The sequence below is a fragment of the Chinchilla lanigera genome, unplaced genomic scaffold (genome assembly GCF_000276665.1).
Source record: "Chinchilla lanigera isolate Chin_1 unplaced genomic scaffold, ChiLan1.0 scaffold00011, whole genome shotgun sequence".
In the NCBI taxonomy this organism is placed as follows: Eukaryota; Metazoa; Chordata; class Mammalia; order Rodentia; family Chinchillidae; genus Chinchilla; species Chinchilla lanigera.
The window spans coordinates 9,915,647-9,929,382 of record NW_004955412.1 but is presented as its reverse complement, the minus strand read 5'-3'; the positions used below and the strand labels follow the sequence as shown (position 1 = coordinate 9,929,382).

The following is a 13,736-nucleotide window of genomic DNA, read 5'->3' as shown; positions in this document are numbered from 1 at the left end:
AAAACTAATGCCCCTAGTAGGAGACCTTAGTCACAACATCCGTAAAAATTAAAACCATCTAATCAGATCTGACAAGGCAACTACTCCCCAAATTAGAAATGATCACACAGGCTATGAGAAATACAAATTTATGTCCAGTGTAATTAATGCTGCGGCTTGTCCTCTGTGAACAAGCATCTTCGGGCCTTTGAGAGATTAATGATAGTACGAAGCCATCCAAACAGCAAGACATTTTAAAGTCCAGTTTTTATAAATTAAAAAAAAATTTTTCTTGTAGAGTTAGGGAATACATTTCTAAATGATTGTTTTATTATATAAAATCTAAATTCCTATAGCCACTTCAAAGATTTGCATCCCAAATTGCCTATTTCTTTATCATCTTCTACCTAAAGATGTGTTGCAGAAAAAATTATTTTGTAAACATCTTCTCCCTCAAGAACAAACAAACAATTTTGGGAGGTTCACAGCTAAACTACTGTATTTTGCAAATGACCAAAAACAAGGCTCCGTGTTCTGTATCACAAATTAAAGTCTGGCTCCTTTTGTCTCTGTCTCCTTTTGGCTGGTGGGCGGAGGTTACTCTTTGCCTTTAATTACTGCACAGGGAATACTTTCGCCATATGACTTATAAAACTGCAAACTTTTCATTGCATTTTTATTACCAAAGCATGAATAATTCATTCAGCCCTGAAATGTCACAGTGAACATCAAATGGTTTTACATAATGCCTTCTTGCTGGAGTTTCAAGAAGCCAGCAATCCTGGGAAGCAGCGTTTGGAAAGAAAACTTGATACAAATTTGTCATTTACCCAGAAGGGATAAAATAAGGGGCAGAAAAATAAGTAGAGAGGAAGGACTGAGGACTAAAAGCTTTTTTTTTTCTAACCATAAATAGGGGGACAAAGCAGTAGTGCACTTGCCACTGGGGAAAGGAGAAGAACAACCAGAAGCTAGCCAGAAGCAAAAGGGGGTGGCGGGAGGCAGGAGAAGGGAGGTTGGAAACCTTATAAATATAGGAAGTAGGTCAGCATTTAATGCTTTTTAAAAATACAGGAATTAAATTTGAAACTGCAGTAAAATAGTATCACAGTTTGGAACCACAATAAAAATGTGACAATGTTCAAGGGCCATTTTTAATTATTTTCTGATTGAAAAGAATGGGAATAGATTACAACAGTGGTTAGAATTCTACCTTTGTGTAGAATTCTACCTTTGTGCTAACTGATGTCAGCGTTCACCCTTCTAACATCCTTTCTCTTAGGTTTTCTCTGGCTATATCCTGATGGTCCGGCGAGAAATAACTGTTTGTCTCCCAGAGGGAGCACAGTGTTAATTGTCTACCCAATAAATGTCCCCTTTTTTTCCTGCTAATAGAACTACTAAAAAAATCAGAGCCCCAATATTGTCAGAGACCCCAATATTGTCCCTAAAGTAGAACTTCCGTGGTATGGGTGGGAAGTGAGCAGAAGAGAATCCTCCTCTAGTCACCAGAAATTAGCTTAATCAACAATCATTTGAGAAATGTTAATATTGAACTTTTAAAAAAAAAACTTCCTTTTGACTCTTTTTCTGTCATTGATTTCTATCTATTCTTCCCATCTCTCAGGTTAACGTCTCTCAGAAAGAATGAAACAAACAAACTGAAAATTCCTCCCCTCTACATTCTTCCCCTCCACATACAGCACAGCGTAGGTCTTCTGAGAGTGAAAGTCTTTTGATCTCAGGGAAGATAAGCCTCATCCTAGTCCCACCGAGCAAATCATGAGTGGCCTTAAAGCAATCATGAGCATTCTACTCACTGCACCTAGTGACTGGTCTGGGGCAAGCATGTATGTTAATTTTTCATTGCTGCTGCAACAAATTACCACAAATTTATTAGAAGTTAGGTGTGCTTTTGTTGGTATCTCTGCTATGGTTCCATAGACAAAATCAAGATGGCAGCTGGTTAGGCTCTTATTAAGATATCTGGGAAGGATCTGCTTGTAAACTTGTTTAATTATTGGCAAAATCTAATTCCTTATGGTTGTAGCATGAGGCCATCTTTTCTTGTTGGCTATAAACTGGGTGATTAAAGGGATATTTGCAGCCTTTGCACATGAAACCTTACACATCACAGTGTTAAACTCTTTGCACTTGGAATCATTCTGACTACTTCGGAGTCATCTCTCTCACTCCATCTAGAGTAAGTGCTCTACTTATAATGAATTGTGTAGTAAGATTGGATCACTGATAATCTAGGATAGTCTAAAATCTTCAAACTTAATTACATCTGCATATTCATGAGTTACAGAGATTAGTCTGGATATCCACTGGGCTCATCATTCTGTCTACCATAGCATGCAACTGATGGGCACTTAAAAAAAAAAAGGGAAGTCCACTGAGGGATTCATCTTTTGGATAAAGAGATGGAAACTCTGTTACTCTGCATTTCCAGCAAGAGATGCTGGTGTGGGGACAGACATATAGAGCTATAGCAGCCACATTGTGACCAGGAGACATTAGGAGTGAGGATAAAAAGTCAATATATCAACAATGGTGAAGCAGGAAAGCAGGAAGTGCCTGGGTTCTTTATGATGTTATTGAGCAGCAGAAAAAATGCCAGTGATTGCTGTGTTTGGGTGGCTTGTCATTTCTGGAAAAGTCATCATTTGTTTAGTCAGCCCAGTTTTCTGTTACTGGCAACTAAAAGCAACCTCTAATTGGTATATTCATCTTATCCTAATTTCTGAAACTCTACCTTTCAATTTTTGAAAACTTAGTGTTGGCTAATCTGATTAAATTTATTTCTATTATGTTATACTGCACAATAAGTATCCTCAGTGGTGGGTCTAGCGATACTGAACTTAAGACTGTGCTCTTGGTTACAGAGTTGAGGAAAAGGGCACAGGGATTGGCAAACTATAGCTCATTAGACAAGTCCTGCAGACGTAAGTAGGGAGAGCTAAGAAAAGTTTTTATAGTTTTAAAGAGTTTGTTATATAAAAAAAAAAAAAGAATATGTGGCCCTAGGGCTAAAAACATTTATTATCTTGTCCTTTACAGAAAAATCTTGCCAACCTCTGCAGAGTCACACAGAGGACTCTTCTCATGAAGTGGAGATGAGCACAGGAAGAAAAGGAAAGACTCACTAGGTCAGTAATAATACTTTTGCAAAATTACTATACATCACCAACGTAAAAGCTTTTGGCACAGACGAAAATGAATTCTATCTCTAAATTCAATTCCTTTTCATTTTAGTTCAGTTTATTAAATTCCTATTATTACAAGACTATGAAAGACACAGGGGTTATGTAATGAACAAAACAGTCGCCATGTAGCTGAAAATTGCTCAGTCATCTCTGAGAGAAATGGTCTATGCAATATTTCAGGAAAAGATAAAGGCGTGCATACAAGGGATTAAATACATTGTTTTCTTTTCTGCTTTGGTGGTGCTGGAGACCAAACCCAGGCCTTTGCACATGATAGAAAATGTTCTTAAATCCCCACACCTGGGAGGCTAAGGCAGGAGCATTGCAAAGAGTTTGAGGCCAGCCTGGACTACAGAGGGACTACTTGGTGAGTTCAAAGCCAGACCTAGCTGTATAGTGAGACCCTGTCTCAAAAACAAAACAAAAGGCTGGGGAATACAGCTCAGTGGTACAGTGTCTGCCTGGCAAGCACAAGGTCCTGAGTTCGATTCCCACAACCAAAAATCAAGTAAAAAAGTAATAAAAAAACAAAAAAAGAACAAAAGTGCTTTTCCATTGAGCTACATACTCAGCCCTTAAAATTTTGTATGTATCTACTTTTTCCTAGGGAGAAGAGAAGGTTAAATACAAAACCTGAGGGATTGCCCACATTTAATTATGGATAGAGGGAGAAAAGGTAATAGAAAACTCTGAAAGCAAGAGGTTATAATGTATAAAGAGAATGAAAAGAAGACAGTTTCATGGAAGCTTAAAAATGCAAGTTTTAAAAGCTTCATTACTTTCAAGTAGGACACATACTGAGATGAAATAATTGAATTTGGGCAATAGGAGAAAAGGGGATATTTTACAGTGTGATCCAATTACCACCAACTATAAGTGGATATGTGAATATAAATTAATTAAAACTAAACTTTTAAAACTTCAAAATTTGTGGTACTAGCCACATTTGAAATGCTCAAAAGCCATACATGGCTAGACAGTGATGGTGAACCTTTTAAAGAAGAATGCCCAAACTGCAATCCAAAACCCATTATTTATTGCAAAGTACCAGCACTGCAATTAAACCTGCATACTGAGGTTTTAGCCTAGAAAAAATTCACACATTAACATCTTTTGTCTTAAAAGAAAAACAAGGAACATGCACGCCTTAGGTTTGCCACCACTGGTTTATCGTATCGGACAGCTCAGGTTACAAAACATTTCCATCACTGCTGGAATACGTTTTTGGGTTTTTTTTTTTTTTTTTTTTTTGGCTTTTTCAGACAGGGTCTCGCTATGCAGTTCAGGCTGGCCTTCAGCTCACTTTGTAGCCTAGAGTGGTCTCGAACTCACAATGATCCTCCTGCCTCAGCCTCCCGAGTACTGGGATTACGGGCGTGCGCCACCACGCCCGGCTGGGATATGTTTTTGAAAGTATCAGACAAACAGCAACGAGGTAGAGTCACATATATAATCAAGTAGTTTTCAGAGCCTAGCTGATGTGACCTCTACAGCTTTTCCTTGTCTCTTCACTTTTGCTATTCTGTTTTGGTTTCACCCTTTCTTCCCTGGTGGGTCCAGTGATATAATAGGCAGCACTGTTGCAGTGGCTGCCTATTAGCCTCCCAACTTTTGTTCTCTCCTCCTTGTAGGCTATTCCCAGCACCAGTTATTCCTCTGCTCATCATTACTCTCTTATCAATGCCACTTCCTCCGGTCAGCCAGCATTAACTTTTACTGATTGTGCACTGCAGTGGGATGCCCATAGAGATACCGGTATCAGCACTAGAATACCCCTCCCCGTCTCCTTCGATATACTCAGAGAGCTCATAATCCAGTGCAGGGAGGATGATTTATAAAATTACGACATTAGAGCAGAAATAATTGCTAAGCTTCACCATCTCCTTTCTTTGTTACCAAATCGTTTTTCACTTCTTTGGAAGTGTTCCAGGTGATACAGTTAATATCTCACCGCGTTTCACTTCACCACCGCAGTAGTCATCTCCTAGTCTCCTCCACATTCCGCGCGAAGCTCCGGTCGCGCCACTCCATCTCTCTAATCTTTCCCGGATTAGGTTTTCTAACAACCCGATGCGCCCCTCCCCCGCCCCTTGCCTTCTGTAACATTCTTCCACACACCTTCCCGTTGCTCTGTGCTGCTCACCATTTCCCCTGGCACGTGCACGTAGTCACTTCCTTCCCTGCTCCCCCTAAGATGTCATCTTTCAGACCCAAGGTCCCCTCCCACACCTCCAGATTCAGGACCAGATACACCAAGATCCCAAGGCGGGGAGAGTACTATTGATAGACCACAAAGACATAATCTGTTGGACCTTCTCCATTTTGGAGAGAGACTAGTAGAAATAAACTGCACTCCCAACCATTACCGTTCACCCGAACATCACTACCGAATTTTCACTCCTGTCCCGGAGCATTTACACTGGCCCTTGACCGCCCAGGGGTCAACACAGAAGGTTGGGAGGCGCGGGGCATTGTGGGAGCGCCGTTCGCCGCCCCTGAGGCTCACGGGAAGTGTAGTGCAGCCGTCGCCAACATGGCCGCGCCCGGGTGAGTTGGAGCGCGGCTGCTCGCCCAGGTTGCGGGGGGCTAGAGTGGGAGGCTACGAGGGCGGCAGAAACAGCGTTGTGAGAACATGGTGTAAGCAGAGGAGGAGATTTGGGGCACCTGTTGCTGGCAGGCACGACGGCTGTAAAATCCCTGCTTCCGCCTGTCCGCCGCTGGCGAGGGGCTGCGGACCCGGAGGAAGGGTGACCCCGGCTGCGATCGGCGCGATCTGCGGGCGGTGGTGTGCGGGCTGGGTGACTGCGGCGTGCACGGCGCACGTGTGTGCTGCCGTTGGGGCCCTGTGGTGTCTGCGCGCGGCCGCAGCCGGGACGCGGTGCTCGGCGCTGCTCAGGGCTTTGCGCACCCGTGTGGAGCCGGTGCACAGACCTTCCTGGTGTCCGATCGCCCACGCACGCGCCTGCGTGTTCGTGCTGTTCTTTGAGCAGCACTGTACTTGTGGTTCTTGCGTGGGGAGACGTCAGCCTGTAGTTCGGGTCGATTTCGCTGAACACTACCTGTATGCTACTCTCAAGTCAGTGCCTTTAGGTAGATGACGGTCTCTGAGTTACCCCACCGCACCAAAGGTAACGATAATAAATGTGAAAACTCCAAGACAGAGATAAGCACTAGGTTTTCACGGACATGTTGAAGAAGGCCACCACACAGAATTCTGAAGGACAAGTTTAGGAGTTCGGTGGGCAAATTCTAACAAATATTTAATGAGTGGGTACAAGCTATTAGATTCTGTTCAGGTGCTGAGTGCTACAGAGTGAATAATATAAACAAAATCCCTACTTCGTGGGTGGACTTCACATTAAGTTATAGAAAGTGTCCTTCCAAGACTTTAAAAGGGATGGTGTGTGAGCTGGGCGTGGTGGCGCACGCCTGTAATCCCAGCACTCAGGAAGCTGAGGCAGGAGGATCACTTTGAGTTAGAGACCAGCCTGGGCTGTAAAGTGAGCTCAAGGCCAGCCTCAACTGCCTAATGAGACCCTGTCTAAAGAAAAAAAAAAAAAAAAAAGCAAAAGGGATGATGTGATAAATGATGGAGTGAATTTTTCCTGCTGTTTAAAAACTTCATTTTCTTTTAAAATAGGTAGTATATTTTTTGTTTTGTTTTTGAGACAAGTTGTACTACCGGGCCGGGTACTACCTGACCGGGTACTACCTGGCTGTGTATTATGTGGCTGTGTATTCCAGGCTGGCCTTGAACTCACTATGTAGCCCAGGCTGGCCTCGAATTTACAGAGATCCTCCTGCCTCAGCCTCCCAAGTGCTGGGACTACAGGCTTGTGCCACTACACCCGGCCAAGTGGTACAATTTGAATAGCATCTAAAATTCAAAAGTCACGAAAGAGGAAAGTTCTCATTTCAGATTGTGTACCCATTTCCTTTCGTTGGAGGCAACCCATATGAAGCTTTGTGTGTTCTAAATATTTATATACGCAGTGTACGCCTGTGTTGTACTTTAAAATCAGGCCTCATTTGAGAGGAATTTAGTTTTTCTTTTCTAATCATTGCTGTTAATTATAATTTACATAGAAGTGCAGGAACATTTTTCTGTACTGTTTGGTTCATAATAAGCTGTTATTCAAGGAGGGCATGGATATATACACTGTATTGCTATTTGGGCAATGTCCTGAAGAATGTATTGGGGGTGAAACTTGCTGCTAAGCAAATAGAGTGTGTATGATCTTCAAATTCTTCTTATCCTGCAGAGAATATGCTCAGGCTGGAGGTGGCTAAACTGAGCCCAGCATGGCTAGTACTCTACCTGGTGAATAGTAGCCTTACTGTCATGCCATGGCGAGGAACACGGGTGCACGTGTGTAGGTAGAGCGGAAAGTCCTTGGCTAGAAAAGTGGCGTTGGTAGGGAGGGGCACCTCTAGATCTTAGCAACTGGTACCAGCCTATTGCTTGTTGAAATGACTCAGATCTAGTAGTTCGTTATATTTCCAAGCCACTGAAATGGAAAAATGAGGCTATCTGGATTTGACTTCGTCTCTAATACTGGTATGTGAGTTAGAGGGAGAAAGGAAATAGAATGACAAACATGTGGTCCTAAGGCTCCATCTGCTGGTGCTGGTTTCTTAGTGGCAGGCTTTTTTTTTTTTTTTGTCTTTTTTGAGACAGGGTCTTGTGCATGCAGTTCAGGCTGGCCTTGAGCTCACTTTGTAGCCCAAGCTGGTCTCAAACCATAATGACCCTCCTGCCTCAGCCTCCCTAGTGCTGGGATTAAAGGCGTGCGCCACACGGTTTAGTGGCAGACTTTTAAAGAGATTTATTCAGCATTTTTTCTTTTTTATTTCTTCTATTCTGCAGTCTTTGTCTTTGTGAACTAGTAAGAAAAAAATTTTTGTAGTGTACTCTACCCTTGTTTGCCGTGACCTACTGCAAAGTTGCTGTTTCACAGGTGGGAACCTTAACACTGAATACCTGTAAAATAATTCCTTTGAAGACGCTTAGCTATTTTTGTTTTATTAAACCATTTTCATCTGCCTCTTCTAAAACCTAACAGTGATGTAGTAATACATAAGTGTAATCCTTCTGACAAAGCCCTTAGAAGGATTATTGTTGTCCTTATCCATATTTATAGAAGCTGAAACACAGAGATACCTAATTAACTCAACCAGGAGCATACAGCTGCCAGCCCTACCAGTCTGTGTTAGAGCTAAGAGTCGAACCTGGAACCTGGACTCCTGAACCCTGTGGTGTGCTGCCTCATAGCACTGAGGGAGGCTCTTGGGTAACTATGAAAGGAACGATTTAATCCTTGTCCTCATAGCACTCATAGTCCATGGAAGGGACAGATATTAGTACAACAATTATAAATAGTGCAGCGTTAGACATACCCAGTCAGTTCCCTTTCCTCTGTAATGATGACTCCGAAGTTCTCTAGCCTCCTTTCTTTTCTTAGGAGCCACTTCATGTTGTCACATGCTGTCCAGACACTGCAGCTGTAGGTCTCACCTGCTCCTTAGACATCATAGTCTAAATCTGACTCATTACCTCCCTGAATGGCTCTTCCTGCCTTCCTCCTGACTGTCCAGTTCTGAGATAATGTCAGGAGGCCCCGTTACTCAGGCCCTCCTCTGTTAGGGAGTGATCTTTGACTCCGCTCTTCCTCACATCTCAGTAGTCATCAAGGCCTGTTGATTCTGCCTGAACTTTTTTTTTTAACCTTCCCCTCTCCTTATGTCCTTTCCCTCTGTGACTCCAGTGTGCATCAGACCAGCATTTCTACCCGCCAGGCTGGGAGTTTTTTCTTTTTTTTTTTTTTTTTGAGACAGGGTCTCGCTATGCAGTTCAGGCTGGCCTTGAGCTCACTTTGTAGCCCAGACTGGTCTCGAACTCACAACGATCCTCCTGCCTCAGCCTCCCGAGTGCTGGGAGTACAGGCTTGCGCCACCACGCCTAGCAAAACTTTTTTTTTTTTTCTTGCGGTACTGAGGATTGAACTCATGACCTTGCCCTTGCAAAGCAGGCACTTATGCCACTGAGCTATATCCCCAGCCCTCAGGCTGGGAGTTCTTGCCAGGGCTTCTCTGACTTCCCTGCACTGCTGTCCCACCGGCCCGTCTCACTGGCCTTACCTCCTATCACATGTATCAGCATGTGATAGAATATACATGTATCTCCATAGATATATCTCTACTTTAAAAATGTATGCCGATGTCTCATTGTCTTTGCCAGACACGGGCAGTTCTGCTTTACCGTTCTTCCATTTACCATCTCGCTGAAAATCTTCTTTTCCGTATGACTTTGTGGTGTTCTTATCCTTGAGTACCGAGCATGAGCTGCCTTTTGGTTTGAAGTTTTCCCAAGTTTTCCAGTTAACATTGATCTTATATTTTGTTCTCTTGCTCAGGTCACACCTGGTGACCCTGTCATTAACACTCGGTTATAAAAAGGTGTGTCATATGATTTCGTTGTTCGGTGTTTGTTCTCAGCTAACTTATAAACCTGTTGGAAGCCCGTGATATGTATGCTGCAGGGTGCTGAGGTCATAATAAGCATGTGTGTATTCTCTCATTTGTTGATTATCTCTTCAACAGATGTTTGCTTTGTGCCCACTGTGTGCTGGGCATTCCCACTGTCTTTGAGCATATTCCATGACAGGGGAGTTAAGCTAACAGATAAATCATAGTAAATTGTGCAATTCTGTGAACAAAGTAAAATTGGCTACTATGCTAAAGCAGGGTGTAGGGTGCAGATTTACGGTGATGATAAAGGCCTCTTTGGGAGTACTTAGTAACTACGAAGACATACTTCAATAAAGTGAAAACATAATTTTATGGGGTTCTTGTTTCTGTTATTTAAAAAATTATGAATATAGGCTATGTAATAGGCTGTTTTAAAAATAATGAAACCAACACCTATACCTATTGCCTAGCATAAAATAATAGCTTTGATGCTTCTATGTGTCACATCTCATAATAGTTTTCTTTCCCTCCCCCTTTAGAAATAGCCTCTTTCCTTGCCAGGCATGGTGGTGCATATTTGCAGTCCCAGCACTTGGAAGGCTGAGGCAGGAAGGATGCTGTGAGTTTGAGGCCAGCCTGCGCTGCAGAGTGAGTTCAGGGCCAGCCTAAACTAGACAATGAAACCTTGTCTCAAAAGGAAAAAGAAAAAGGAAAAGGAAAAGGAAAAGAAAAATAATAACTTCTTTCCTGAATTTTTTGGTTATAATTTCCATGCTTTTCTTTTTTATGTGCATTAAATGATAAATGGCTTGCTTTTGGATTTGGAGCTTTATTATAGGTGGACTCATACTGCATGCCTTGTGACTTTTCTTCCCCTGCTCTTCCTTCCTCCTTACCTTGCCCTGTATTATGATTGTGAAGTTTGTCTATGCTGTGTTTTATGTAGGACTTCATAAGTAATAAGATATCCTACCTATAGGAAAGCAGCACACTTTTTAAAAAATGTGATACTGGAAATTAAAGCTAGGTCCTTCACACTGAGCTACATCTCCAGCCCTTTTTATTTTTATACTGAGATAGGGTCTCATTAAGTGGCTGAATTGCCCAGGCTGGGCTTGAAGTTGTGACCCTCCTACCTCGGCTTCCCAGATTGCTGGTATTACCGGTGTGTGCTGCCATGCCTGGCTAAAAACAGTGCACTTAAGGAAGCCGCACATAGGAGCATATCTTAGAACTCTCAAAGGTGTGATTAGATGCTCTTACTTCTTCATTGTCTTAAATATTCCTTTATTTCCATGTTGGTTCCCACTTTTCTGGGTTGGTGAAAGGTAAACTAAGGATTTAAAAAAAAAAGTCATGCAAAATTTAAAGGCTACAAACATAACATAATTATTTCTTCAGAACTCTTAAGGTTGACATTTCAACTTCTTTTTATTTTGCAGTATTGCTATGGAGATCAACTGTCAAAGTAATTTCAAACTCAATAAAACTGAGAAGAAGTTCTTAAGGAAACAAGCTAAAGCCAGGCATACTTTGCTGAGACATGAAGGTATTGAGGCAGTGTCCTATGGCACTCAGGTGACCTAAAACTCTTCCTATAAGTTTAATGTAAATGTGTGGATGTTGATGGACTATGTTAATATTTTTAATAATTGCTCAAGGCTGAGATCAGCCCATCATGTGGTTCATCCAGATTAAATATACTGATGATAAAACCTTTCAGCTTTGTATTCTAGGTTATGTGTTGACCAGTAATTTGTTTTGCTTTATATTTGCAGTGCTGGGAGAGGGGTTTTTGAACTCAGGGCCTCGAGCTTGCTAGGCAGCGCCTACCACTGAGCTACACCTGCAGCCCCTTAACCTGTAATTTGAATTTTTATTGATCATACTGACTGCACCAGAGGAAGTTGTGGGTATACATCAATTATCATGCTGTACAAGTCTTTTCAGTTGATACTTAGGTGTATTATTATATTTATTATATTTAATTCCCTAAAATCTTGAGACAAGTGAGAAAACTAAAGTTTTAAGAGGTTATATGTTCACTGACATAAAATAGTGAACAGAGATACAAAGCTAGTTCTTCTGTGTCCTAATATAGTCTTACTGCTATTCCCAAACTGACCTATATTATAAAGTATTTTAGTTATGTACCCTCAAACATTTTTATTTATTAGGGTTTACTAACAAGGCCTTTTCATTTTATGATGGCAATAATGAAATGCAACTATGTATGAGAGACTGAGTTTGCCTGCGTTACAGTTTAGAAACTCACTTTACTTCTCCACTGATTCAGACATGAGCGTTACCCTTTGACGTAGGCTTTCTTCGTTTATAAGTGGGGTGTAGTGTACAGTATGATATGCAATATTTTTTACTCCACTGCATGATTAGGTTCTGCAGAGAGTATGTGACAATATCAATAGATTTAAAAATACTTCATGAATACAAGGAAGTCTTGTGGGACACTTTTTGGTTCATAAAGTTACAGAGTAAGAGTGGGAAGGAAGCTTACCTGTCACCTAACTGGGGGCCAAGGAGATACACTGAGGTGGAGCTGGGACCGAAGCTTCGCGTCTGGACTCTCAGAGCAGCAGCTCTCCTTAGGTTATCGCGTTGTCTCCTGCTGCATCACAGGGCAGGGACGAGCAGTGTGCTGATAGGCATTGGAGTTTCACAGATAAAAGGTTCCTACTCAGCTATTAATGACTTTAGGGAAGTTAGGTCAAATTCATGTTGCAAAGGATAGGACAGGTAGTAGATTTTGTACGTTTGCCCTCAGTCACAAGCCACTGAGGCTGAGGCAGACCTTCGGATTAAACCCAAATAGCCTACTCAAGCATAACTTGGTTTCTTAATTACAGGACTCATAAAGAGAAGTGTAAGAAAACTATGGGCGAAGTTTCTTTTCTGCTTTTGCAGCTTGTTTCTTGTTGGGTACATCTTTTCAAGCACATTGTAGATATTCTCATTTTGTATAGTAAAACTAATACAATGTGTACTAATCTTTAGTGTAGTGTAAATCGGGGTTAGCATACTACTGTCTTCAGAACAAATCTGACTCGTATGCTAAGAGTGGGTTTTGCATTTTAAAGGCTTCTTAAAATATAAAATCAAGACTGTGTTACAGAAACCTAAATGGTTGTGAAGCTTTAGAATATTTATTATCTGGCTTTTTTTGACACAGCTGCCAACAGGGCCAGGGATGTAGCTCAGTGGCACAAGTGCCTGCCTGGCAAGTGCAAGGTCCTGAGTTCAATTCCCGGTAACAAAAAAAAAAAAAAAAATGGGGCTGGGGATGTAGCTCAGCGGCAAAAGCGCCTACCTGGCAAGCGCAAGGTCGTGAGTTCGGTTCCCGGTACCGGAGAAAAACTAAAAAACTAAAAAATAAAAAAACAACTGCTAACATTAGTACAAATGATGAAATTGATGAATGTAGATCATCTATGACTTACTTTTGTTTTGCTACATTTTTAGAAGTCATGGTCATAAAACAATATTTATAGTGTATAGAAAATGATTTTTAAATAAATAAATATATATATATCTATATATACACACCTGCCTATACACACACAGGGTAACTGAATCATATTACCAACTTCTATTGCTTTATTGAAAGGAACAGTCAATGCTTTGATCAATCTTCAATGCCTATATTTGTTTAACTGAGTAACCATTTTGAAGATAACAATATATAATACGATATCTGTCGTTAATTTTCTATCACCTTATATGAAACTCTGGGTTGCTTCTATTGTTTGGGTGTTGTTTTGTATACGTCTGTTTGTTCGTTAATATGCTTTCGTTCTTTATCTTTAAAAAAAACTATTTTTAAGTATGGAAACTGTAAGCACACCAGCATAAACACCTGAATAAAGACAGCAGGATGCCTCCACCCAAAACCCCTTGAATAAAGTGTAGCATTGGACTACACATAACAAGAAATAAGCATGAAATTTACAAAGGAAAACTTTTCTCTGTAAACTGACTAAACTAAACTAAATTGAATTACAGAGACAGGACAGTTTCATACTTTGTGCTCATCAGCACCATAATTGACATTTTTGGTGCCAGTTT

At 41.3% G+C, this 13,736-nt stretch overlaps 1 protein-coding gene across 3 annotated transcripts in view; it reads left to right on the top strand.

Moving 5' to 3' along the window:
- Positions 1 to 5,654: 5,654 nt before the first annotated feature.
- Alkbh8 (alkB homolog 8, tRNA methyltransferase) overlaps positions 5,655 to 13,736 on the top strand; it is a 47,824-nt gene continuing 39,742 nt past the window's right edge. Inside the window, exons 1-2 of one of the 3 annotated variants that reach the window (XM_005378030.2) lie at positions 5,655 to 5,735; positions 11,099 to 11,234. In XM_005378030.2, the coding sequence (XP_005378087.1) occupies positions 5,722 to 5,735; positions 11,099 to 11,234 (150 nt within the window). In that variant the 5' untranslated portion in view covers positions 5,655 to 5,721. Of the gene's footprint in view, positions 5,736 to 5,852; positions 6,317 to 11,098; positions 11,235 to 13,736 lie in introns of those variants that run through there. The other 2 variants (XM_013511121.1, XM_013511122.1) reach the window with 2 other exon arrangements.